Source organism: Zootermopsis nevadensis, unplaced genomic scaffold, assembly GCF_977971745.1.
Source record: "Zootermopsis nevadensis isolate Lab colony 2312 unplaced genomic scaffold, Znev_1.0 Znev_ptg000004l, whole genome shotgun sequence".
In the NCBI taxonomy this organism is placed as follows: domain Eukaryota; kingdom Metazoa; phylum Arthropoda; class Insecta; order Blattodea; family Termopsidae; genus Zootermopsis; species Zootermopsis nevadensis.
The window spans coordinates 8,146,900-8,172,739 of NW_028259136.1; the positions used below are offsets into that span (position 1 = coordinate 8,146,900).

At 41.6% G+C, this 25,840-nt stretch overlaps 2 protein-coding genes across 3 annotated transcripts in view; both read left to right on the plus strand.

Annotated features, from left to right (window-relative positions):
* Positions 1–20: 20 nt before the first annotated feature.
* LOC110836422 (uncharacterized) lies at positions 21–7,133 on the plus strand. 2 transcript variants are annotated; one of them, XM_022077585.2, is made up of 8 exons: positions 21–161; positions 1,113–1,256; positions 1,969–2,178; positions 2,642–2,920; positions 3,725–4,737; positions 5,596–5,969; positions 6,068–6,307; positions 6,903–7,133. In XM_022077585.2, the coding sequence occupies exons 1-8, from the start codon at positions 151–153 to the stop codon at positions 7,098–7,100; spliced, it is 2,469 nt and encodes an 822-aa protein (XP_021933277.1). In that variant the 5' UTR covers positions 21–150; the 3' UTR covers positions 7,101–7,133. The 2 variants fall into 2 exon arrangements, with proteins under 2 accessions (XP_021933277.1, XP_021933278.1); XM_022077586.2 differs by lacking the exon at positions 21–161 and having other exon boundaries at positions 1,139–1,263.
* Positions 7,134–7,281: 148 nt separating this feature from the next.
* The window catches only part of Klp10A (kinesin-like protein 10A), a 42,091-nt gene continuing 23,532 nt past the window's right edge, over positions 7,282–25,840 (plus strand). The window contains exons 1-2 of the mRNA XM_022077581.2: positions 7,282–7,893; positions 8,769–8,834. Of these exons, the coding sequence (XP_021933273.2) occupies positions 7,851–7,893; positions 8,769–8,834 (109 nt within the window). The 5' untranslated portion in view covers positions 7,282–7,850. The remainder of the gene's footprint in view (positions 7,894–8,768; positions 8,835–25,840) is intronic.

The following is a 25,840-nucleotide window of genomic DNA, read 5'->3' on the forward strand; positions in this document are numbered from 1 at the left end:
GAAAAATGACGTCACTAGCAAAGATGGCTATTCGCGTATCATGATATTTGATTGTCTATTGAAAAGTTCTTCCATGAGATGTCATTCACAACGTACAACCCAAATTAAAGGAAATTATCAGAATAATCAGCCTTTACTTTGCACATAATTATGGATATTCGGTATGACTGTAGTATCTGAACTGTTACGAGCTTATATCCAATTGCATGACGTAGATTTTTTCGTACTCAGCTTCCATAATAAAGTAGAGATGGAAAGGTTAATATAATGCTTCTTTCCTGCTCGTTGCAAGCTATTTCTTAACTGCGTTTTGCTTGTCTTCAGTACCACTTAAAATAGTGTTCTAGGCATAATTTATTTTATATGGAGCATAGTAATTTTTAATGTATTAAATTTTAACTATTTAGAATATGCTCAAATAATTTCACTTGTACGTTATATTTTAATTATCACATAATCATTATCATTCACACAGCACTAGAGATTTAAAATAGAGAATGAAAACATGCATGACAATAATGCATTGTTTACAGCAAAATTAAATACATGCACAATTGAAGATTTCTGGGTTGCAGAAGACAGAAATCTCCATACTCACCGCTGTGAAAACCTCAAATCTTACATATGCACAGTTGATTACCTCATTAATCATAGATAAGCTGTAAAATTTTATTTCACCCAAACTATTGCACCTTTCCCAGTTTATAAACATACCTTGTGATTCAAGTATCACTGATGCATTGTCTGCAGTATAAATTAATATAAGAAGATTGTCTTCATGAACACAAATCAAATACAGAGGTGTGGAAATCATGGACAGTGAAGTGTGGTACTTGTGGTCATGTAAAAGTAATTAACTGTCACATAATTACATTTTCAATATAGCCTTCTATCAGAGCTGCTGATAGTGTGACGTGGTCCACAAGGTTACTTTATAAAAGTGCTCCAGAAGCAGACGTGTGTTTGACGGGCCCATTCTTGTCAGTCCATATTGCAAGAATAGACAGGTTCATGAGAGTGTTCAATGGGGCCTAAACTTCCAAATTTCCATTCATATTAAACATACACATGCAATGCAAAGAGATGCAATATCTACAAATTCTGTTCCCCAGAAGTGGCACTGCAACCTGGACTACATCAGATGCAAGCATACCTACAAGTGATATTTTTCTGAAAGCAGGCCCCAGTGGAAGGATCCAGGCTTTAAGGACTCAGAAGGAGAAAGAAAGAAATCCAGATCGGATTTGTCTCAACAGGTACACGGTATTGTGGACAATCTGTAACATCCATGCAGTATACAGATAATTAACCCAGAAGAGCCCACTTCTATGAGTACAAGCTTTAACATTCACTAAAACTGTGCTTTGGCCATAGAGTTTATTATGGATTTTGTATGATTCTTAAAATAAACAGCAATTATGTTCTTCAACATCATTAACTAACTAATCATTGTCCTGGAGCCAATTGTGTTTTCTTTGTTATAAGAACTAAATTTTTAAATGTTATTCTATTTGGGAAAGTTTTGGCTAAAATGGGTTAAACAACCTTCACTTGGTTTGCACAGTCTTCAGTAAAGAGCCTTCAACAGATCTCAACTGTATAGGTTTATGTAGTAACACTGTGAGAATTATTGTGAATGATGAATTAGGAGGGATGTGGAAGGAAGGGGCCTGAAATACATTCCAGGCATTTTTCTGGAGTAACTGAAAATAATATTGCTAATTATTACATCATATTTTTTATACAATTAAGTCCCATCTTTTATCCTATGCCTCAGCACTGCAAAATTACCAACTCCCTTGCCACTAATCAAACACTAGCCGATCAGTGACTTAATTGATTTAACTATCCAACAATGTTTTATTTCAGTGTTCTTCTATCAAATCTCCCAGCATATAATTACGATTCTGCTATACTGCCACTCTGTTTTATTTCATGTTACTCAAACAATGTTTATGTATTTTGTAGAAGAGGTCTCACGAAATTCCCGCTACTAGTAGGGGAAACAAAGATTCGTCTACTGACACTCCAACATAACCTCATCACCAGACTTGATGGTGTGTCAACACAAGGACTCAAAAGACTTGTCTTCCTTGATATTTATGACAACCAACTTGAACGCATTGCCAGTCTTGATTCTCTTCAGAATCTTCGTGTCCTACTGATAGGGAAAAACAGGTCAGTAATGTGATAAGGTATAACAGCCTCTCCAGAAATTTTCACACACAGTTAACATTATAGAAAGTTATCCTGAAAATTATGTTTTCATGTAAGACAACTGAAATGCATTAAAATTAAGAAGAAAGAGGTAGGCACTGATTTGCAGACTTATTAGAAACAAATAAGAACTGAACTTTGTTAAAACTGTGTTCACAGTTGTAAGTGACAGGTTCACTTTATTTTTGTTAGAACATCCATAAACATTTTATTATACTAATTTTGGAAATTCTACCACCAAAATATTTGATTCTACCCTTATATTTGGTCTTGTGATAATATACATTCTTTCCACTCTTCTCAGGCGGAATCTAATGCCGGGCCGTCACATTATTTCCCAATCTCAGATCATGAATAACAGGATCTGAAAGGATGCATTCAAATATATTCCTGTCGTATCTGAAGATAATGCAATTTTTTACAGAATTCGACGTATCGAGGGTCTGAACTATCTCATGAAGCTGGAAGTTCTAGATCTTCATGGGAATCAAATTACACAAGTTGGTGGATTGTCAGCACTGAGCGAGCTCAAAGTTCTCAACCTTGCAGGCAATCAGATTAGAGTTATAGGTGCATCTGATCTCCAGGGTTTACGGTCACTGCGAGAACTTAACCTGAGACGCAACAGGATAAAATCCTTGCTGGGTTTTCGAGAAACACCACAACTACAGAAACTGTTCCTAAGTAACAATGAACTCCATGTGTAAGTGAATTATATTCATACTGGTTATAAATTTTAAGAAAATTGGACACTTATCATATTTTCTAAATGAATGAAGATAGATCATATTCCAGAAAATTAAAGTGTTAACTTCTTCAATTGTTTTCAGTATAAATTAATTCTTCCCCCTAAATAATTTAGAAACACGTTAAAGTAATGAGTTTTGGAAAGCCCCAAAGATTGCAAAATATCAAACTAGAAGATGACAGACAGACCTCTAAGACGAGAGGAAGGAATGAACGATTGATTTCAGGTTTACACAACAGCGAGTATGGGATGTTGTACCATGTTGTAAGATTTGAGGTTTTCACAATGGTGAGTATGAAGATTTCTGTCTTCTGGGTTGTTGCGCTGATGACGGAGGCAGTATGACCTCTGAAACGTTGGTTAACATCGACCAGACTACACAGCGCAACAACCCAGAAGACAGAAATCTTGTACCGTGTTGTTCAGTAGAAGTTTACTGACATTTCAGAGGTGCTCTTTACCCTGATGATTGAGACAGCAAGCACCTCTGAAGTGTCAGTAAATTTATATCAGACTACATGGCGCAATATCCCAGAAGGTCGCCACCATTTAAAAAAGTACTATTTTCTAATTCTTGTAATAGGCCACAAATACCACTTGTTCGTAGACTGTAGCACAAAGTATCTCAAAGGGGGAAAAAACAGGGAATATTTGTTTATCAGTTTACTTATTTCGTAACTTTAAGATAAAAAGTATGCAAAATACAAAATGACATTCAGTGAAATGGTTAGGAATCGAAGCGTAAAACATCTGTTTCAGTGTCGATGACATGAGCAGCATAGTGACAGCCACACAGCTGAGTGAGGTCACTGTGGACGGCAACCCCGTGTCACTGGGTGGCGACTGTGTGTCATTTCTGGTCTCGTATCTTCCCTGTCTGAAGCTTCTGAGTTGCATGGAAGTCACTGAACCAGTGAGAAAGGCTGCAGCAGTTTGGCGAAACAGTAAGGAATCTTCAATGCTCATGTCCCAGCACGGCACTGAAACGTGCGCAGACATTCGGAGAAAGGAGGTAATTTCTAACGCTAGAACCAACTGGGAACTCTTACGTTCACAGACACAATGTTTATCCTCTTCCACTTTTAGCGGGTCTCTAAAAGACCTGCGTAACATTGCAGACTATGAGGCTGGAAATGAAAGATATGTTCAGAGTGACTCTGGTGTGAGGAGTGTCACCTCTTCTGTGTGTACAAATCAATACAGACCAGGAACTAACGTGTGGGAGAGACTTAAGAGTGCGCGACCAGCACTGCTAAACACAGCAGAGAAGAAACGATCGTGTTATGCTCGTCGTTCCTCGTCACAGGAACTGGACGCTTCTCAACAGACATCATCATCCACTGCCGCGAGCATTGATTTCTTTCGACTTCCTCCGATCATTGCACCTCCGTCGAATGAAGAGAAGGCTTCTCACGGGAATGGTGTAAGTCAAGTGAATGAAAATGCTGCACAGCGTGATGAAATGAAACGATGTGACAGTGTATCGAGCGTTGAACCCAATGTTGACAGTTCATTGAGCTCTCTCCCTAGTGATTCCAACAGCAGTAGTGGCAAGATTGACATAAGCAGCAGCAGCGAACATTCAGAATCAGAATCAAGTGAAGAGCCTACTTCTCCTCAGGAAGCAGCGATGGGAAATGCCAGGCCTCCGAGGAATGTGAAGAGTGCAACTCACTACCGCAAGAATGTGTCTCGCAGGGCACAGACGAGGGCTGCCACAGGACGAGTACAACAGAAACCCTCGGTGCATCAGGGCAGGGTGCGGGAGCAAGGTGCGTATGTAGCATAAGCGAGACTTCAACGTCAAGTTGCTGTCTACAAAAATTGGGAACAAGAATGTAAATGAAAAATACATTACAAAACTATCACTTTTCTGTTAGTGGTTATGAAATATGTGTTCTTTTCAACAACATTTTGGACTATGAAGCTTTTAAAACAGCGTCCTTAAGTATCTTCAGAACTTCTCGAAGGGTTTGAGGTTCTGACTGTGTTCTGAATATCGACAGTGTTCTGGGTTGTTGTGCCGTATAATTTGAAACCAAGATTTTGGAAACGCTGGTAAACAGTCGAAAGACTGCATGGCAAAACAAAACATCCATGAACCTAACAAATTAATTATTTACTCAAACACCATGATGATGGAAGCACATAGACCTTGTGAAGGCAGTTCTTTTCTTATACTTTTGGGAAGACAAAGCATCAAAGTAAAGAGGTTAATACTCCTTCTTTGTATTTTGTATCTTCTTCTTCTTCTATGGCTCTCCGGTCCGTATTCGGTCCATGGCCTCCTCAATTCTCCTCTTCCATTCAGTCCTCTGTTAGGTCCGTCTGTCCGAGGCTTTGATCGAGGTTTCGTAACATCTTCCTTTTTACGGCGCAAGGTTGTTAGCCTTGCGACCAACCCCCAACCTGGAGGACCAGGGTACCTGTCTTAGTCTGACCTCTCCCCCTCGACCAATCTGGGGTCACTGAGGTACTCGAGCTCCACCACCACGACAAGGTGCAGGTACCATTAAGTGGGGATTTTGTATCTACAGTGTCTAACTTTTGCTTCTCGTACAGCATCGTTAAATAGCCCAAAAATAGCGTAATCATATCCTGATTGACTAAGTACTTGGCTTTGTTTTCAGGGGGAGACTTCCTTATAGAAATATGTGGCCGGTTCCTCAACGTCTATGGGCAAGGTGCTCTCCGTTTCATAGACCGTCCGTGGAATTCTGGGAAAGCTGCAGATGTGAATACAGTGAAATTCAATTACGTTAACTTCAACAGCATCATTCCAATTTTGTGCCGCATCAAGCACAGGTTCCCAAATGCCGAGCACTTCATCTTCCAAGAGACCAACATTCACTGTCTTGGTCAGCTCAATGCTTTGGCTGACATTCAGGGTCTAACCTCGCTGTGTATCGAATCTGACGGAAATTCAATCACCCAGAAGGAGTGGCAGAAGTACGCCATCTACAGGCTTTCACACTGGGGTCTCAGGACTATCAATGGGATGGACGTAAGTTGAGTTATGATATGTCCTTTGCACCTCGTACATAGTTTTAGCATGCTTCCGTGCACATCAGCGTCTACTCTCTTTATGACAAACGTGTGCAGGTACCAGATGAGGAGGTCGCAGCCGCGTCAAACGAGTTCCAGGGTCTCGGTGACATCGTGCTGTGCTCGCTGCCTGACGCACTGTTGCAGCCTCTGCTGGGACGTGTCCACGTAGAGGGCTCTCAGTCCCTCATACAGCAGTCTGTCAATGCCAAGCAGTGGCTTTGGAGTGCAGACCCTGCATTGCGTAGTGTCATCGCAAAGGAGGCTCTCCAGTGGCGGAAGGGCACGCTGTCCCAGGTAAACAGATAAAAAAATTTAATATTCTGATTTAAGTTTATCAGCGATGAGTCATGGCTTATGTACAGCCCAGGTGACCCATACATTGCAGTAGCATATTGCTAAACTGATAACACTGGAGTTAAAGTCTCGTCAGCAGCCTCGTAAATCCTTTATTCCTATTCAATAAAGGTTCGTAAGATTCCCTGCCACCTGTCAGACCTTCAGCGAAAGTGTTGTATGTTGAGGGATAGTTAATGAGTCTGCTTACAATCCCTTCGAATATGAGGGATGGTATTAAAAAGAAACATATATACAAACAAAAATGCTTGAAAAGGAAAAAAGGTGATAAAGAGACCAAATTTATTTCAGAAACGGCTGATTTAGAAATGTATGGAGTGGAAGAATTATTGAAAAATGAAATTTTAGGTTCCATTACTGGAGGGATATATCTTGATTAGCTCAGCATAGTGTAAGATTCTGAAGGAGGACTCTGCCCCATGGACTTAAAGAATTGTGTACTACATAATGATTCTGATTAACTTTTCTTTCATGTGGATTTCAGTCTACTGACAACTACATCATATTATGCCATTGCCCTCCATATATGTTTCAGGAAGACATGATGTGGCGACACAAGGGTAGATGCCATCTGAATTCATTGATAGAAGTGGCATGTGCTGCAGTAGAGAAGCTGAGATTGTTAGAACAAGAGTGGCCGGCCATCTTGTCCGAACTAGTGCAAGAGACGCTTGTTGACTACTCTCATCTTGACTCTTACATGAAGAAATGTATCCATGGTCTCAGAATATAGTTTCATCAAATGGTTATTCTATGACCACAAACATTTATGCATTCAATGTCATCCTTGTATAATTAATTGGGAACATGCCCTCTTCTACATCACACCTAGGATGAAATGGGTTAGACACATAGAATCATAAAATAAAAAATCTGCACAGAATTTTGGAAAATCTTAAGGAGTGACTTGGGAGAACTAGGCAAAGAAGGGTGGATAATGCAAATTTTTTTTGACATAAATCCGTCTATACGGAGGGTCATTCGGCAAAAAAGCGTAACAAAGTTGTGAAAGATCCATATCAACAATGTGTAAATATGGACCAACAACAATGGTCAGCTTTTATATGAACACCTGCATGCATTGTTATGTTACCTAAGAAACTAATTGTCACATCATCTGTTTACTCAGCATTGTTGTGTTTCATTATTGCCATAAACAATTCGCTTTCGTTACTGCGGAAAGAGCTGAGCTGTGAATCGGTTGTAGAAGAAGTGTGTCGTAGACTAGATAATTTTGTGCTAGTAAAAACGGTTTAGAATATCACAAGTTCTTATCTTATATAAGAATTATTACATTTCATTACATTACAGAGGCGTATTTACGTCAGATTCTCCGGAACCGTGGTTCTACTGTCAACTTTCTAATAGACATAGGTTATATTCAAGGAAAACCGCGCATGTAAATTAATTCTCTTTACAGAAGTCAGTGATTTGGTATGAATGCTATAAACCACGAGGTTTACGATCAGATTAAATTAAATAAATGTACTCAAGAAAGGATGAAATAAGGAACTTCTTTCAAAGTTGTAAGTGTAACCTCAAAGTTCTATGACTTCTACTTGGACGTTTCAGCATGTGTCTTTCAAGACTTGACAGTCAGAAATAAAGTACCTAAAAGACTAGGCGATGTAACAATCTACAAAAACGAAATTGACATTTTCACGGCCTTGTCCACCTAAAATCCTTAAATCTGATATAACATATTTATGCTAGCGCCATCATTGTCAATCGCCATGATAGCATTTCTATTGGATACCGTTATTCCAAAGTTTGGAATTTTATTGCAAACATTCTATCGATAGTATGAATTATCCGATAGCGCCAAACACCGGATCGTAGGTTGTTCGATTGCAGCGCTAGAGTTAAGTGTAAGCTACCGTCCTCTTTCGAGCAAAGTACATACTTCATATTATCCCTTTACCTGGTACCAGACATTACAGACGATAATTTAATTATTTTGTTTAATTTGATAAATAAGTATTTTATAACAGACAAAATTATGTAAGAATTATATTGTAATATAGTAAGTTAAATTTACATCCACTATGTTTCATAGTGTACAGTATTTTGTTCGAACTATGATTACTGCTTTTTGATCAATGATAAATTACTTTCAGTTTTAATAGCTGTTAATTTTAGGGTGAGATTAAGTTGTAAACCGATTTTGTGAAATGAGATTTTGAACTAACTCATATGTGTGTATAGAATGTTTTGGTACAAAGCTTTGCATAACAGTGTTGATCACTTGGTTTGTACTGGTAGATTTTAAAAGCTGTATAGGATAACTGTCATAGCAGGATACGATAGTTGAGACAGGTTTACAGCCGGTTTTATGAAAGTTATATGAAGCGCAGTGTTTTTAATATTGTGTGGTTTATGGTGATCTGTTACATTTATTAAGTGAAAATGGATGAAGGACTGAGTGGGATTTCGGCAGGTGCCAGTGTGGATATAAAACGCACAGATGGTGAGTACTTAGGCTAGGTTGCCCATATCTGGAAGTGTGCATGCATTTCGTTGTTCTTGCTGTTTTGCGTAGGGGTTCGTGTAATACATGGACGAAAATGTACGTATTCATAAATCACGGCTCCTCTTGTGTTTTCTAAGTGATGGTAGGCCATATTTCACATATTGTAAAGCAGATAAGCGTTTAAAAATAGTTTACTCCTTATTGTGTAAATACGTGAAGCGTTTATCAAACAAACCTAATTCTGGTATTTATTCGATTTACTGTTTTTGATAACAATTATAGCCACCCAAAATTTTAAAATCGGCTGTGGGCCATGTCTTGCCAACAAGAAGATGCAGTAAAAGTTTTTATACTAGGAATTTTATTTACCGAAGAATGTAATTTTTGCTGTGTTGGCTTATCAGCATGATTCTATACAATTTTTATGTATATATTAGACTGTCGTAAAATTCACAAAGAATTAATATATGTCACATGAAAAACCAGTATTACTAGATTTGCCCAGTTAACATATAGGATTCTCTACTCTACTCTGTTCAAAATATCATCCATTAGACATTGGCATTTGTCTTTTAGATAATATTTTGCATGTGTGAATGCAATAATTTTGAGTTTTTAACACATACAGGTTATGTGTAAGTGCTTACTGATGCACACACTGATATACCATGTGATCCTGTTAACTTGAGAACTTCATTGCACGATGTTCATGAAATGAATGCACGTAGGGCTGATTATGTGTCTGTCTGCAAGATTGATAATTGCTGGACAGATTTGGATGAAATTAGGCATGTTATGCCATTGGGGGTTTCCCTAATATCATAGTTTTCAATTTCCCTCTACTGGTAATACAAACATGGTGGACAGACAGAATTATGAGGTGGGGTCAACACTAGTACCACTTGTATTACTATGCCATATTGTGTATTTATGTTGATTAACACAACTTAAGACATGACTGTGAAGTTGCAAAATAAAATTGTCTAAGTAAGATAACTGACATCATCTTTTATTAATAAAAACATGCGTATATTGCAGTACAGTTTATGCCTTTTCACTCGTGTTTATTTCCATAGATTATTCTAAAGCCATGCTGAACAAATTTCTAGTTGAATATTGTAGATCATCTAAAGACTTAGCTGACTGCATTTGATAATCAGTTTTCACTGAACATACTCTACAGTCATTTGTGATGAGTGGAAGATTGTGGCATGTGACTAAAAAATTATGATTTTATTAATGCAACACTGGGGCACAGGACAAGTTTAATATTTAATTGATGAACTAAGATACCTTTGTTGACCATGTTAACATTTTCATCTGGCTCGTTGATTACAGTATTTCTGTTGTAATTACAATTATACTGTAAAGTTAAATTTGAATCCAATGTTTCCGAGTCTTTTCCATGTGTTTGCACCCAGCAATACAGTTCATTATCTTTCGAGAATTTTTCCAGTCGAGAGACTGATGACAAACAAACAAATCACCACTGTGTCCATACTGGGTCTGGGACCAATCCAGCCTCCTCTGCATTGTCTAGTGGGGATAAAGTGGTTGGAGCATGAAGCTGACAACCGCTGCCACTCCATATAATGCAAAGGTTAAGAATGCATGGAGCCAACCTTCCACTCCCCCATACGTATTCACGGCTTAGGTGGATACAAGAATGTTGCTCACTGCATTCATTTCTACATAGTGTAGTTTGAAATGGGTAAAGATTTGTCTCCACGCTGTGCGGAATTGTAAAATTGTGAAGAGAACATACCGACACCAATTGAATGTGACTATTGATCCGAGAAGGTGGAACATATTGTTAGGTTAGGTGTGGGTGATGCTTTCATTTGTTCCTGATGGGCAGTGCTGTTACACTAGTGTCATTTTAAGAGAGTTGTAAAATAATGGAAAAGTGAAATCTGTTTCATCGGCTGTTTGCTGCATGGTTATATAACTGGCTTCATGGAGTATGGTTGTTGTTGAGCTGCTGTGTGACAAATGATGATTGCTTGGTTCTTCTCTGTTATTGAAAATGGATTGCCTGCTTTGAATAGTGGATCATTTGTAACTGATAGAGGTGATACAGCATTTGATTTTTTTAAACATAGTTGCTAACAGTTTTATTACTAGTTGCGACTAATATAATTGTCCTTCTGATACTGGCAGTTTTTAATTAAAACATATAAGAGCACTTGTGAGTTAATTGCTTTCAACTTAATCAGGGTATTTTCTGATAATAGCCTGTCAGTTGTAGAGGTATGGTTAGTGCTGTAATAAAGGGGAACACAGTTGGCTTCATTTGATCAAGAAACCTTTCACTTTTCAGATGGAAATTACAAATTTGTATTATTTTACATTGTATTGTGTGTTTAACTGTTTTTTTTGTGAGGAGAAAAACACGTGAATGTACTGTTTAGTCTTGGTGCTTCAGTTCCACTGTATGTGAATGTACTTCAAAGAAGTTTTTATTCAGAATGGTCATTGAATTTGTTTTTTTATCAGTTATTTCATGATGTGTAATTAAGGAAAATTATGTTGTGTCAGCCTGTCAGAAAATAAGCCTGTATTGATATTTCTTAACTTCTCGGCCACTAAAGTTAACTAAGTTTTTACTCTCGACATTCATTAATATTCACCGTAAATGAACATTGAAAAACAATACTTATTTCTGCGATTGAGGTTCTCACGATAGTGAAGATATTGATTATGGTCCTCTGGGTTGTAACACTGTAGTCTTGTAGGTGGTTATCAACAAGATAATGATAATTTTTTATGGTTAAGTCTTGGTAGGAGGCCATTTTGACTTGTTTCAGGATGTAGCCCTGCAATGTGTCTGGAGAGTCTCAACAGAATGATTTGTTGAAGAGAGACACATGGAATTTAATTCTGTGTTGCAAGCCACAGGCTCGCCATAAGAGTGTGATTAGAGGTCAACTTCTCCATACATCAGCAATGACCATTGATGGACAAAGCAGAATGGTTCAAATATCTGATGCCCCATATATGTATCTTCACTTGTCCTTGGTGGTGTCTTGTTTTAAAAGAACTGGTTCTTGTCCTAGCTTTAGAAGTATTTCATTGATGGTAGTGTACCAGTTTCTAGTGTGTCTGAACAGCTCTGCCCTGTAGTGGTGCATTTAGTGTACCTGAGATCTTGTAAAGCATACTGTGAAATATTATAGCTTTCACAGGGACACTGTGAGCTTTGAGTGAGGTAATCAGGTGTCTAGTGATTGTATGTCGATACCAGGATCTTATTCCAGATAATCCCTGTTAGAAATGCCATATGAACATGGGTCCAATTCTCAGTGGTTACGGAGCAATGGATATTTGAAATTCAAATGAAATGATTTCTGTTTACTTTGCACTCATAGACCGTGTTTATTTTTATGTAAACCTGTGCATTAAAATTACGGGAGTGAGGTCCGGTGACCGCAGTGGCCAGTTCTGCATGCTGCCTGGACCAGCCCATCTGTCATTAAGGAACTACGTCACATATCTGCTCAAAGGTTGGGGTGCCCCGTTGTGCTGAAAGTACATATATAATTGTGTTGTTTGCCAGTTCAATTCATATTGAATTTCAATCTATCGCTACGTAGCTCAGTAAGAGCAGAGAGTAGGGCCCGTGTCCATACGACATTTCTGACTGGGAATGACGTCACGAACTAGATCCTGAAGTTGTGATTGCCGGACACCCTGTGTATGACGTGAACGTTTGTTGGAAGCGAAATAAAAGTTCCACGCGTGCTTTACCTCAGTCGTCTAGAAAGTTGAGTGGCACCTAAACACACGGATTTAATTCCTCTCCGGTAACAAGTGGAGACGTTGTCTGGCCCATTATAACGCCTTCTATAAACACAGATCAATCCACAAACACATTGTTTTTTTATATCTTCCTCTGTTTATTTATTTGGAGCTTTTATGTACTCGAGCAATGGCACTGATTTCCCCTTCCCTCCCGTAGGGGGGGGGGGGGGCTCCTGCTGGCTAGTTCTGTTTTCCCGGTGAAGTACTCTCGTGTCAGTGCGTCCAGAAATAGTGACGTAGCTGGTAAACATCACCGCTACCGCTCGGTGGTATAATCAGGAAGTTCGCTGTGCGAGGCTGTAGTAGTATTAGTCATAATAAATATTGCCAATTAGTGGCTAGACCTAAGTTTTTGAGGCACGAAGCTCATCTCATTGCATTTAAATAGATTCAGTCCGTACCGCTAAGAAAACACAACTCTTTACCATTACGAAGATCGGCTGGCGAGAATCGTACGGAACAGTAAATACAAAATGAAGAATTGAATTTTAAGAGGGTGGTACATACAGATAACACTGGGATTTAAAGGGTTAATTTAAATGTTGGGTGTTGCCCAGAAAAAAATATTTTGTCCCACCGCGCACAGGCGCCTTGAGAAGGAACGATGGTAGAATTATGGAATTATAAAATAGAATAACACTCCACAGAATACAGCGAAATAAATTGCCCACAAAGATGAAACATAACCGTATATGACGACCATTTCTGGTGGTCTATTGGTTCTCGCGGCGGTGAGTATGAAGATGGGCTGTCTGTCTTCGGAGATTTAGCCAGTATGACCTCTGAAGCGTTGGTGGACGTCTACTACACGGCGTAACAGCTCAGAAGAAAGCAATCTGCAGACTCACCGCTGTGAGAACCTCAAATCTTACGAGCCACATCCTGTTCTCCGACCACAGTTTGAGCAACAACTACTTTATTGTCGTCCACGATCCGAGATATGAACCGTGAAACCGGGACACACGAGCGAAAGCTTCTCGTCCTGTCACCACCCGGGTTTACGTTCTTGAAGCGGTGGACCCTTTTTCTGACGAAACCGCTGGCTCTTGTAGGTTGTTTAGCCCAGTGGTATTCAACCTGGGGTACGCGAAGACATCTTAGGGGGTACGTGAAATTTAAAAAAAAATATTATTTTATGATAAACACTGAATAATCAGTAATGTAATTTATTTAATTTATTTTAGATGTAGATTTTATACTATGTATAACTTGAATTATACATCAACAACTTTGGGGGTACAAAGTTGAAGAGAAATTATATCTGGGGGTACGCGAACAAAAAAGGTTGAATACCGCTGGTTTAGCCGACTGTTTGCGAGGCACTGATGAGTCGATGAGGTAGAAACGAGCGAGAGAAAACAAGCCCTTCCCGTTTTCTGTGTCCATCGTCTCCTGACGGCTGTAAAGCGTATTTCGTTAAGTATCTCCAAATCTTTCGACCAGACGACGGAACGCTGTGTTCTTTTCGGGGAAAAAAAAATGACAAAACAAACCAAAGAAATCCATTAATGCTAATTGTAAAAATCCCTTGTCAGAATCCTGTTGGTGGCGAACAACAGTAATTTTGTGAAAACGTGTAACACAGAAGTTCTGCTTCTGTCATATAATCGTACTGTGTTCGATACAACCCACCTTTGACCTCTGCCCTCAGTTGGTTCCAGTCCGAATTCTGATACACTCTTTTTTTTAAAAAAAAAAAATATATATCATTTTAATATTATCCTGTTTCTACGCCAAGGTCGCGTTCTCTTTCCCTCGGGATTTCCTCTTAATACTTTCCGTGCAGTTGCATCAAACATTTCTTTCCACTCGGTTACGTTTCGCATTTCGTCACTTAATGACGTATGCTGACGGTGGTGCAGCGCGCCATTGGCTGTAGGGAGCCTTGGCAGTGCGCACAGGATTCTTTGGGGGGGGGGGGGGACTAATCAGGGGAACTCTTGCCAGGCCGTCGAGGAATCTTTCTTTCTTTCTTTCTTCTTTTTTGTTTGTTTTTGTAACGAAAACGGGTGATTTAGAAATGTGTCCACCAAGACAGTCACACATCTCGAGGAACTGATTTGACTGTGTTAAAAAACGCGTTCTTTGAGCAGTGCGCACAGGATAAGAGCGATTTGCGCTGGTCTTCTCAGGTTGTAACATCGCATGGACTTTTTTTTTGTGCGGAGCTAAACCACACAGAAATCCCAAACGACAGCTTTAGAATACCACGTGATTTCGTGTGCCGTTAGGAAGTGAACAGCCTTTTTATACGCCGCCACCTGGAAGAAGTCGGAAAACAGTATCGATTGTTCCGGTTCAAGAGTCAGAACATCTCGTCGTAATGCTTTGTCGCCACGAGTCACCCACTCAGACAGTTATGGTCTATCGATTACGCCGTTCATCAGGTAACTGACCTTCATGTATAATTAACACTTCGAAGAACGAGGCTCTTGTGTAAATTTCGAAATTCATACCGTACCGCAAAAAGAACGCGTTTTCAAGACAGTCCACGTGCGATTTATGGCGGACAAGGTGTCACTTGGGACAGGTTTTCTCCGATGCTTCGTATTCACTCGCGGATCATCTGGGGGATGGACAAAGGGGCCTGTTAGAAGCCGCAGTTCCACGCATAGTCTCACCTCATCGCAACGGTAACAAGTGGTCTTTGGCACTAACGATTGTGCAGTGCAGGCGTACCACTAATTCTAATTTAACGCGTTAAATGTACCACGAACCAGATGAGTTCAGGGAAAACTGTTATTTATGTTAATATTAAGTTTTGATTTTCTTACGTGGTTCGCGTACCATAGGTTGTGAAAGGCTGGTCTAGTGTGTAGTGAGTGTAGCAACCGGATGTGTTATGTTGAATTCTTGGCTTTTTTTTCTTATAAATATTCCACATACACTGTTCATTGGTTGTACGTTGGTTCGAAACGTCGTTCGAATGAACAGATGTGTGAAAAGTGACGTGCAGAAATGCCTTGTGCTGGGTCCCCCTTTCGTCCCGCATGGACGGCCTTTCCGGGGGTGGGGGAGTGTCTGGCCACCAGCCATCGTATACATACTAAAACATTCATAGGAATGTGTGCCAGGTTCCTCCGGAACTGCGTCATCTGGTCGGGTTTTTCTTCCGGCATTCGGGTAGTGAAGAACCCGGAGACTTGATCCGCGAATCTGGGCCACAAATAACGTGTCTTTGAGCCGAACAGGCGGACAGCTGCGAGTGTGTTGAGCCTCTCGTAGTTCTTGTATGGGGAGATCTCTTTGACTGAGGCACTTGGAAGATCAAGGGGGTGGGAGGATATATATCGGGGTGGATACGTAGATCCTGAGGATGGAGAGTGGATTGAACTGGCCAGAGATCATATCCAATGACAGCCTCTGGTGTCAGCAGAGCTGTTCATTCTGGAAGTGGGCTCTCAGATTATTACTTGGTTATTTCAAAATTAAAGCCACTCAGCTCAGCGGTGGTTTGGCTTTTACCGTTTTCTGTTCTCCAGAGGAATACTTTGATACCGTCTTGCTGGCTGACTGGTTTCTCCTTGTTTGCTGATTCATCATCGGTAATGGAGCCTAAGTTGTGTGAATTATAAGACAGTCTTTTGGTGTCACGACTCGTGATGTTACGGGAATATATAAGCATGGATGTCGGTCACAGTTAGCAGATCAGTGAACGCAGGAGCCATGTCCCGATCTTGCATTCAACTCTTCCGGACGGGGCAGTCAGTAGAATGGACACACAAGATAGTGTAACATAGGTCCCTATTCCACGTATCGAGTTTAAGCAGATGTAATATGAAAGCGCCTTCGCGTGTGTGTGTTTGTTGTAGTTTGTTTGGTCTGGCATTGATATTACCCCAAGGCACATCATCAGAAGGTGGTCAACTTTACTTTTATCTTGTCTTGAGATTGAATAAAACTCTTCATATTAGTATCTGCAAACTGACAATCTTCTATACATTTGAAATTCTTAGCTATTTCAACTTACCCGCCGATCCTACGAAATACTATCAACATGTAAGGAAGCCGATTACCAACTTTTACCTCAGGCACTTCCAAGCGTATTACACTAGCAACGAGAAAGTGTCTTTGTCGTGACGCAGTTTAGTTTGTGGTTACCATGGTCACAGCCGCCAGAGTTTCAAATCCAGGTTATGAGACCGCTTTTTATGTAGATAGATAAAGACAGACAGACGATATACAGTTGTGTAGACTACAGGGTCACCGAACTACCAGCATATCGGTTAGCACTCTGCTTCGTGTTCGTGAGACCTCGGTTTCCATAATGGCTATCGGTTTTCATTGTTTTCCTCCGTTCCTCCAGACAAATGTTGAGATAGTACCTTCAGTTAGGCCACGACCACTTCCTCTCATATCCTTTCCAATTCTCTGTTCATTAATTATCCAATCATTCGAAGTTGTTTACCCTGAACTAATGACGTTGGTTAAGCGCAAAGTGTTAGACCCTTCAAAACTCAATGGTAATTATATGTACCACCTGATTTAACAGTCAGTAACTTGCGTTTTTACCACAGTGTGTAATTTCTGTAAGTTCTGGCGCTAGGCCTTAAAAAAGGTTGGCATCCCTGCTGTACACATTCCGTGGGGCTTCGTGGACGTGTGTAGTTTAATCGCAAGGATTCTCTCGCCGCGTAGGGCAACGCAGAGCAGGAATACACCAGACGGTAAAATAAGTTCTACATGCGGTTTGGGGTTCGCGCTGGCGGTGAATATGTCAAGAGTTGGTATTCTCGGTTGAAGATGGAGGCAGTATGTACCTCCGAAACGTCGGTGTACCTACTAGTCCACGCGATGTTAGGGCACAGAATACTAACAACGACATCCTGACTACACTTTGGCGTGACTTTTAAGGGAAGAACGCGGATTGAAGGTATTTGGGGAATATGTGGGCATAAGAGGGATTCATCTGGCTCAGGATAGGATCCAGTGGCGTGCTCCTGTGAACACTGGTGGACCTTGGGGCATGATAATTGGCGGTGAGTTTCTTGACCAGTTGAACGACTGTCAGCTTCTGAACGAGGTACGTCCTAGGACTGGATCCTGCGCCCTCCGAGCGTCTTTTTTCTCAGCCCTGATCAATAAGAGGGCGACAAGCAGGGAGCGGAGTGCAAAACCTCTCGCGTTTCCTTGCGACGTGGTCCATAAGCATCTCCAAGCAACAGAGATGTAGAAGCTGACAGTCGCTCTCCGCGTTTTATGAAACCCAGAGGTACAACCAACGCCTTGGAAGATTTCTATCTTGTGGAATGCTGCGCTTTGGTAGAAACTGTTCAACTGCATTCATGTGGGCGATAGGCACCTCTGAAACGTCGGTACGGTTCTATCAGACTACACGGCGCAACATCCCAGAAGATCCAAAAAATTTCACGTAAATTTCCTTGTTCACTAAAGCCTACCGCTGGATCCTATCTTGAACCATATGAATCCTGTCCACACCCTCCCACTCTATTTTCGCTCCATTTTAATAATATCTTTTGGTCTGCATGTGGATCTGCGTTCGTATTTTGTGCAGCGCCCTTCACTTAATCGCGCTAATTACATCTGGTAATGAGTACCGAAGGACCCAGTGACACCACAGCATCCCAGGCACTTGCATGCTTTCTGTTACGGTCTTGTTAACAGTGTCGGCGGTAGACGGCTGACTTCCGGGCCGTACCGCCGTGAGAACATCAATTCCAATTGTAGACGGTGTTTCGTTCACATTCTTGTGGTTTTTCGGGCGTGACGCGATGTATGAATTTCACTCCTTCTCCGTCAGCCTGTTGGAAGGTACAGAAATAACTTTCGCGGGCTGTACCCCTCACCTGATTTTGTTAGGGTGAGACATGCAGCACGCATGAGGGAGGGGAGGGGTGTTTATGAGGTCTGACGGGAGGAGACCGTCAAGATGGACCTTAGGGGAGACAGGAATCGATTGAGCGAACTGGATGCTCAGGATAGAGTCCGGTGGCAGGCTTGTGTGAACACGGTGATGAACCTTCGAGCTCCATAAAGAAAGTGGGCTATTCTTTGACAAGCAGAGTATACAGTCAACTTTTAAAAGATAATCCTCCACCGTAGAGTGAGTGAGGAAAATGTTTTTGTCTGAGGTGGTGGGAGATTTGAAGAAAACGTAATTTTCCCCCCACCCGGTACACACACATATATATTTCGTTTTATAAACTTACCCCGATGTAAGCATCAGATAGATTTCTTAAATGGTTGTCTGCTTAAGAAACAGCCACGTGCATCGATCGTCTTATGCGTTAAATCGGGAAGTGTCTGCCAATGCAAATATAAGAACCAGGTAGAGAGGACTCGGGGGGTGGGGGGGGAGTTGGATTGATTTTTTTTTTCGTTATGATTTGAAGACGATTTATTTCTGGCCAGGATGACTTGCCCCCCTGGAAATTTTTCTTACTTCCCAGTGACCCAATAAGAAGGCGTCTTGTCTAGTGGCAGTTAGTGCAGTGAAGCCGAATGTCGTGCCACATGCGATGTTTGCCGCTGTGTGAGGGTGGAATTTGGGGCATCCGATTCGGTGTTATCATGCTTTCACTTTTTATACTACGTTTGTTCTCCTATTCCCGTAAGAATTAGTGGCTGGTTAACCCTCTGGAACCTGAAAATTATCCAAACGTTACTTAAAAACAGTCCGTACCTCAAAGAAAACAACGCGCCACCATGATGTTTTTTTTGTGTGTATCGTACGTTATTTAAATTTAAAGCGGGTGGTATATATTGTTACCGCTTGGATTTAAATGGCTAAGAACTGTGAGTGACGGTCGAGGCTAGTTGAGGCTTGTATGTAGTCAACGTCATTCATGTGCAGCCGAAGACACGTCTCGTCGTCTCCTCCCGCGAAACTTTAAACTGACACTTCATTTCCTGTCTGCGGTAATATTTCTTAAACCAAAAAAATTGCACGTTGCTGAGTTTGTTGCCAATGATGACATTTGTAGCATTGACACCCCTGGCTGTGAGCGCGGTGATCTTTCCGATGTGAAGGTGGGACGCCCGAGTGAGTCACCCTACCTGTTGGAAAATGCCATCGGCTAACGTTTCTTCTTTGTCTCTCATTCTCTGTTCTTCTCCCACCTTCTGCGTCCGTCCGTCCTTTGTTCCTTTTCGTCGAAATCCGTGGAGCCTTTTTGATGAACTGACAGTTGCTCAGCTGGTTAAAAAGTTCCCCCCCCCCTATTTTGCAAACATAAGGTTTATTACCGTGTCCTTAGGAGTCCGCCCACCGGTCCCTAACCGGAGCCAGATCAGTCCAATCAACACCCTCCAACCCCTAGTTCGTAGGATCCACGCGTTCCAACCAAAATTTTGTACGCATTTCTTATCTCACCCATCTCTTGCTCCTTGATTTGATCATTCTGATAATACAGCTTCGTGAATATTCCATCTTTGTTTCATTCTCTTTCTTATCCGTTCTCTCCTTTCCTCCCCAAAGTCTGCCTACAGCTGGCCATTGCCTGCGCTGATCTCCAGGAGCTCGTATGTCTGCAGCCTTGTGCCTTGTCCTGTCCTGTCTTGTCGCCATATTTGGCGCAGTCATCATGCGGTTTCCAGCCTCGCACCGCGCATTGCGTAATCTCTGCTACAAACTGAAAACTTGGCAATATTCGGCAATTCCTGCCCACTGCAATCGGGGTCCCTCTTTGCAGCAATGCGTTCGACGTTTCGTGTCAGCGGGGTCATTCGACAGTGGAAACGTGTAATTATATTCGCAATTATAGTTGCACATTTTCTAAACATTTTCTAAACACGATTTTATGAACGTTGCAGAAATGCGCCACGTGGAAGAATTAAAAAAAAACTCTTAAAGGATTTAATCGAATTTGATATTGGGACATTTTACAAAAATCTTGTCTACACAGTTCACTTTTTTGTTAAAAATCGATCAGTAATGCATGAAGACCAACATGCATGCGTTGTTGGACGCGGAAGTGACCGGGTTAGACACTGGTCGGTCTTCAAGCCACACCGGGAACCCACCGTCGACGTCACGACTAGCAGCCGTGTCCTACACGGCCTTCGACAGATCAACTACTTCTCCCCAATTGGATAAAGACGGTCTGAGTGTGAAGCTGTCCACTGGCCTTTATCGTAAATTTAAACACGTCCGCGAACTCCCTAATCCTTTCCAATTAATTTTTAATGTATCTTATTATTTGTCGCTGTGTAGTCGGAGGTAATGAAATCACATTTCAGGGTGCTTGCTGCTTCTGTCGTCAGGGTATCGCCCTGGAACCGTTCAAAGTGCTTCTATTATTTCAGTCTTCTCGTAGCCACGCTTTGCAAACTCCTACCACACACTGCTCTAACATTAATCGCCAAGGTTTCTTTTGTAAAGCTGTCGTCGTCAGATCGATCTGAAGACAGAATCGCCTACACATTTTCGGAACTCATTCATTATAGAGTTTCGACAGTATCGACGTTTCTGGTGTACACAGGCAGGATCGTAAGGACTTCTCGCACTCACGTGGAATTTTCACGTTTTGTAGTGAGGACGGGTTACACCTAGAAGCCGATGCTCCATCTAAATAATATTTAAGAATCCAGTCCGTACCGCGAAGAAAACACAACATTTCAGCATTACGAAGATCAGCTTGTTGACGTTGTTTAAGAAATACATGAATACAAAATAAAGAGTTCAAGTAGGTAGGATATATAGTGACCATTGGGCTAACTCCATGGAGCACATTTCGTGGTTAAGATGGTAGTCGCTCAGCTGGTGAAGCCACTCGTGTTCATAAGAGGCCAAGTCCGGTATAATATTTTAGGACCTCCCCCTGTCGGAGTTTAAACTCAGAAGACTAATGTTGACATATTCACCACCGCGATAACCTCAAATCTCACGCGTAACATTAGTTCGTAATGAGGAGCTTCATAATTGTTACTTTTGTTGAATCTGAATTTTTATTTTGGGAGACTTAGTGGTAGATGAGATCAAATTATTAAAATGGATCTTTTTAAGAAACAGGGTGTGGGTTGGATTCATCAGTCTCACGTCCAGTGGCGACATCTTACAAGCTGATGATGAGCCATCGGGTTCCATAAGAGGCGAGGGATTTCTGGTCTTATCGAGCTACTGTCACCTTGTAAAAAAAGTCCTTTTGCTACGTGGAACTCGGCAATGAAAGTAACTCGCGAGTACCGTGTTTCTGAAATTACGACAGTGTTTCTCGTCGCCTGTAGCCAGTCGTTCCGCTGTGCCCGTGATGGTCTGCTTTCTGTTTCCACTCCGTTTGCAATTTCTTCCTTTCCATCAGATTGTGTGTCTCAAACCCAACATTCACCTCATAATTATAAGTTCTTCCATCCACCTTGCAATTAATAACATATTAATAATTATAAAAGGCGAGATTTCACTTTCAAATTAAATATGACGTTGAAATACGACTCCGAAGATGGACGTCCTCTTGGCTGTTGCCAGGAACCCTTGTACGATGCGGGTGCAGTCCTTGGGTTCGAGTCCTTCTTGCTGTCTGCTTTCTTTGGATGAGTGCTGCAGCTTTTGGGAGTAAGATTTCAGTCGGTCCGTGGAGCAGAGGATGCTGTAACGCCAAGAACAACGTTCGAATTTCTAAGGTTCGTCCGAATAGCGGAATCGGTAGTTCGAATCTCGTTAACGGTGTCTCCCCGTCTTCTGTGACGGGACTGGACAGTTTGCTTCATAGTCGCTGTACAGGATAGCAGCACTTGGTCGCCGAGATTCGGGAGATCACAGGTTCTTATCTCGACGCGGAGTCCGGCTTAACCCAATTGTGGGTTTCCTCACTCTACTCATCTCCCCCCCCCCCCCCCCGGGATAAAACTTTCACCCCTTGGAGCCGAAGCTTGTCTAAGTAATTTTGAAAAAAAAAAACCAGTTCTTACCTCAAAGAAAACACCACCCCGTCTCCATGACAATGATCAACTTTGTAACGCTGTTTAAGGAAATAATAAAGTCTGTGCAGTGGTAACACTTGTGTTCGAGAGATATCGTTATCTAATTGTCTGTCTTGATTGAGATTTTCCTCGGTTTTCCTCAGCCTTGCCAACCAAATACCGGGATAATTATGACTTTAAAATTCTCCAAGAAATTCCGTCTTTCAAATTTTGGTATAGAATCGTCATACTGGCGGTGATTCATAATTACCGTCCCATTGCAACGTAGGGTTTGAGGTCTTCTGGGTTGTTGAGTCGTGTAGTCTGGTAGATGTTTACCGACGTTTCAGAGGTCCTTGCTCACATGAACTGTCGTCTGTAAGCTGAGTTGTGACTCATGGGTCGGCTCTGTGAGTGATCAAACTTGGGGCGCTGTAAGGGGGGTAACTGTAAGCAAAAGGTATCGACCTTGACATCGATTTTGCACGTGGAGTGCTCTGCTTTAGTTTCAGAGAAAACACAGGGTGTTAACGAAGCATTTCGTTGAGGGAGTTGAGTTCAGAACAGATGTACCACAGACCTGCCATATCCCTTGCTTTGAATTCCCACCGGCCTGAATCCACAAGCGAGAGGTGTCGTAGACTTCGAACACTTTTACCTTATCTCTGCCCGGCCTTGTGAGTTTTGGCTTGTAAGGTCACCCACCCAACTCGTGATGGGCGCTGTATCGACTACGAATGGTAGGAGGCAGATCGCGAAGGATGAATTGGGAAAGATACGAAAGGAAACTGTGTCGAAGATCTTCTGGGATAATTGAATAAAAAATTTCTTGGATATTATCCATCGTCTAGTAAATATAAAACGTAAAACGACGTTTCGGAGATGGGATTCTATCTCCGTCTTCAGGTTCCTACTCAGTTGGGCCCACTAGATAGAGCTAATCCCTATCTCCGGACCTTCCATCGTCTAGTAAATATAAAACGTAAAAAACGACGTTTCGGAGATGGGACTCTATCTCCGTCTTCAGATTCCTACACAGTTGGGCCCACTAGATAGAGCTAATCCCTATCTCCGGACCTTAGGATAGGAGATAGGGATTAGCTCTATCTAGTGGGCCCAACTGAGTAGGAACCTGAAGACGCAGATAGAGTCCCATCTCCGAAACGTCGTTTTTACGTTTTATATTTACTAGACGATGGATAATATCCAAGAGGTCCGGAGATAGGGATTAGCTCTATCTAGTGGGCCCAACTGAGTAGGAACCTGAAGACGGAGATAGAGTCCCATCTCCGAAACGTCGTTTTACGTTTTATATTTACTAGACGATGGATAATATCCAAGGAAATTTTTATTCAATTGACTCTTCACCATCGTCAAGAAGTTTTAGATTTGATATCTTCTGGGATGTTAAGATATCGACCGACGTTTCAGAGGAGCTTCCTGTCTCCATTATGAGGATTAATATGTGACCATCAGTATGAGTCACGTCTTCTCTGACCTTTGCACTGCAGAAGTAGGATTGTGGAACAAAATTCATTCTCCCCATAGCGTCGTGACGAGTTTCAGATGCTGTGCACTTGTAGCGAACAACCAAAGTAGGTCTGAATTTGCGAAGCGTAGCAGAGGACAATGTCATCTGTCATTGACTCCAAAAATCCTCACCAGCTGTCATCCGTTTCCGCGGCCTTGGGCCTAGTCAGTGGCGCCATGCGTGGGTACCTGTTGGAACTAAGTCTGTGTCACTTCAGTTCCACTAGATGTCAGCAGTGACTTGTATTATCTCGTCGCCCGTACATCGTTTTGTATTTTCATTGCTTTCTTATCTCCAGCAATTTCATTGTCCGTTTCGTTATTGTTTCATTTTTATTCGTTTTTCAGCCTTACTACTTTTATTTTCTGTTTCCTTACTAGGCTGAGTTCAATCACCGTCAGACCACGTACAATAAGTAATTCCAAGAACAAAGTTACGGTGACAAGCTGCTAGTTGGCCTCTTGAAGGGACCGACATTTGAAGTTGTACGACGAGAAATGCAGTTGAATGATTGAATTTTCGTCGAGACCAGAACTTAATTTGTAAGTTTTGTGTGGACGAGCACGGGTTTGAAAAGGGTTGAGAAATACCCGAATGAAATCTCAGTCTTGTTAGAGACGATCCCGACGAGTGGTTTTACGTGATTATCCACCGATTCGTCGCTACTGACAGTTTAATTAAGTGTAGAAACAAATCCCTCCTGAAGCGCACTTCTGAGTTGGAGAAACGTTTGTTTGTAATTCGACGTGACCGAACGCTCTGGTTGAGTGATTAGCACTTCGTATTCGAGAGACCGCGGGTTCAAAATGTAGGACCGTAGACCGGCCACCCTGATGTTTATGCGTGGTTTTTCGTAGTGTTTTCAGGGTAAATTATGGTATACGTGGCATCTTGAAACATGTTATGGCAACTTCCTTTCCAATACACCGCCTTATAGTTGATCGTACAAACATGTGCAGTTGATTAAGCGTCTGCAGGTTTTGAGACAAGTCGGAAACAAATGACTGTAGAATCATGTGTGTGTGTCTCGGGAAGGGGGGGGGGGGTGCTCTCAAGAATTCCGTCGGGCTTCACGAGACCGCAATGGAATATCGAGTTGCCTGCAGTTCTGAGAGATCGCCTGCGTGCTCAGGAAAGACTAACCCGTCTTACAAACGTGCCGGAGAAGTTGCCGCATCGCACGGCGCCCTTTTCTCTTCCGATCATCCATTCGGGGTTCATGAAAAGGCAAAACTTTATTATTATTATTTTTTCTTCGGATATTCCACGACATACTCTTCAGCTATTTTTTCTTTTATGTCTACACTCATACCTTATTAAACACACGGTGAACTTGAGAATCGATACAGCGTCGTTAAATAACCCACCAGCGTTACAAATAAAGCGATGCCTATGCCACCTGAAGTACTCTGTAAGTCCCACATTCCAACCATGTAAAGCACAGTGGTAACTATATGTACCACATGCTTTAACATTTACTAACTCTGCATTTATGGGTTTCTTATATTGTTCTATTAATGAACAGCGATTATTTACCTAAATTGCATTAACCAACTGATTTGTGGATACGGGCTATTTTCTGTGCGGTACGGACTGACTGAATATTTAAATATTATTAGGACGATTTTCTGAGTTGAAAGGGCTAAGGGAAATGCTGAAAAGGAGACGTAAGGAGAGCGCGCGGTTTATAATTCGACTGCTCTCGTTTTCAGAACGCAGAGATTTCGTCTTGAGGAGCGGGTCAGTGTATTGTCATTTATTTACCACGACATAATTACGAAACTTCTCATTACCAGAGTGAGGAATGTCATCT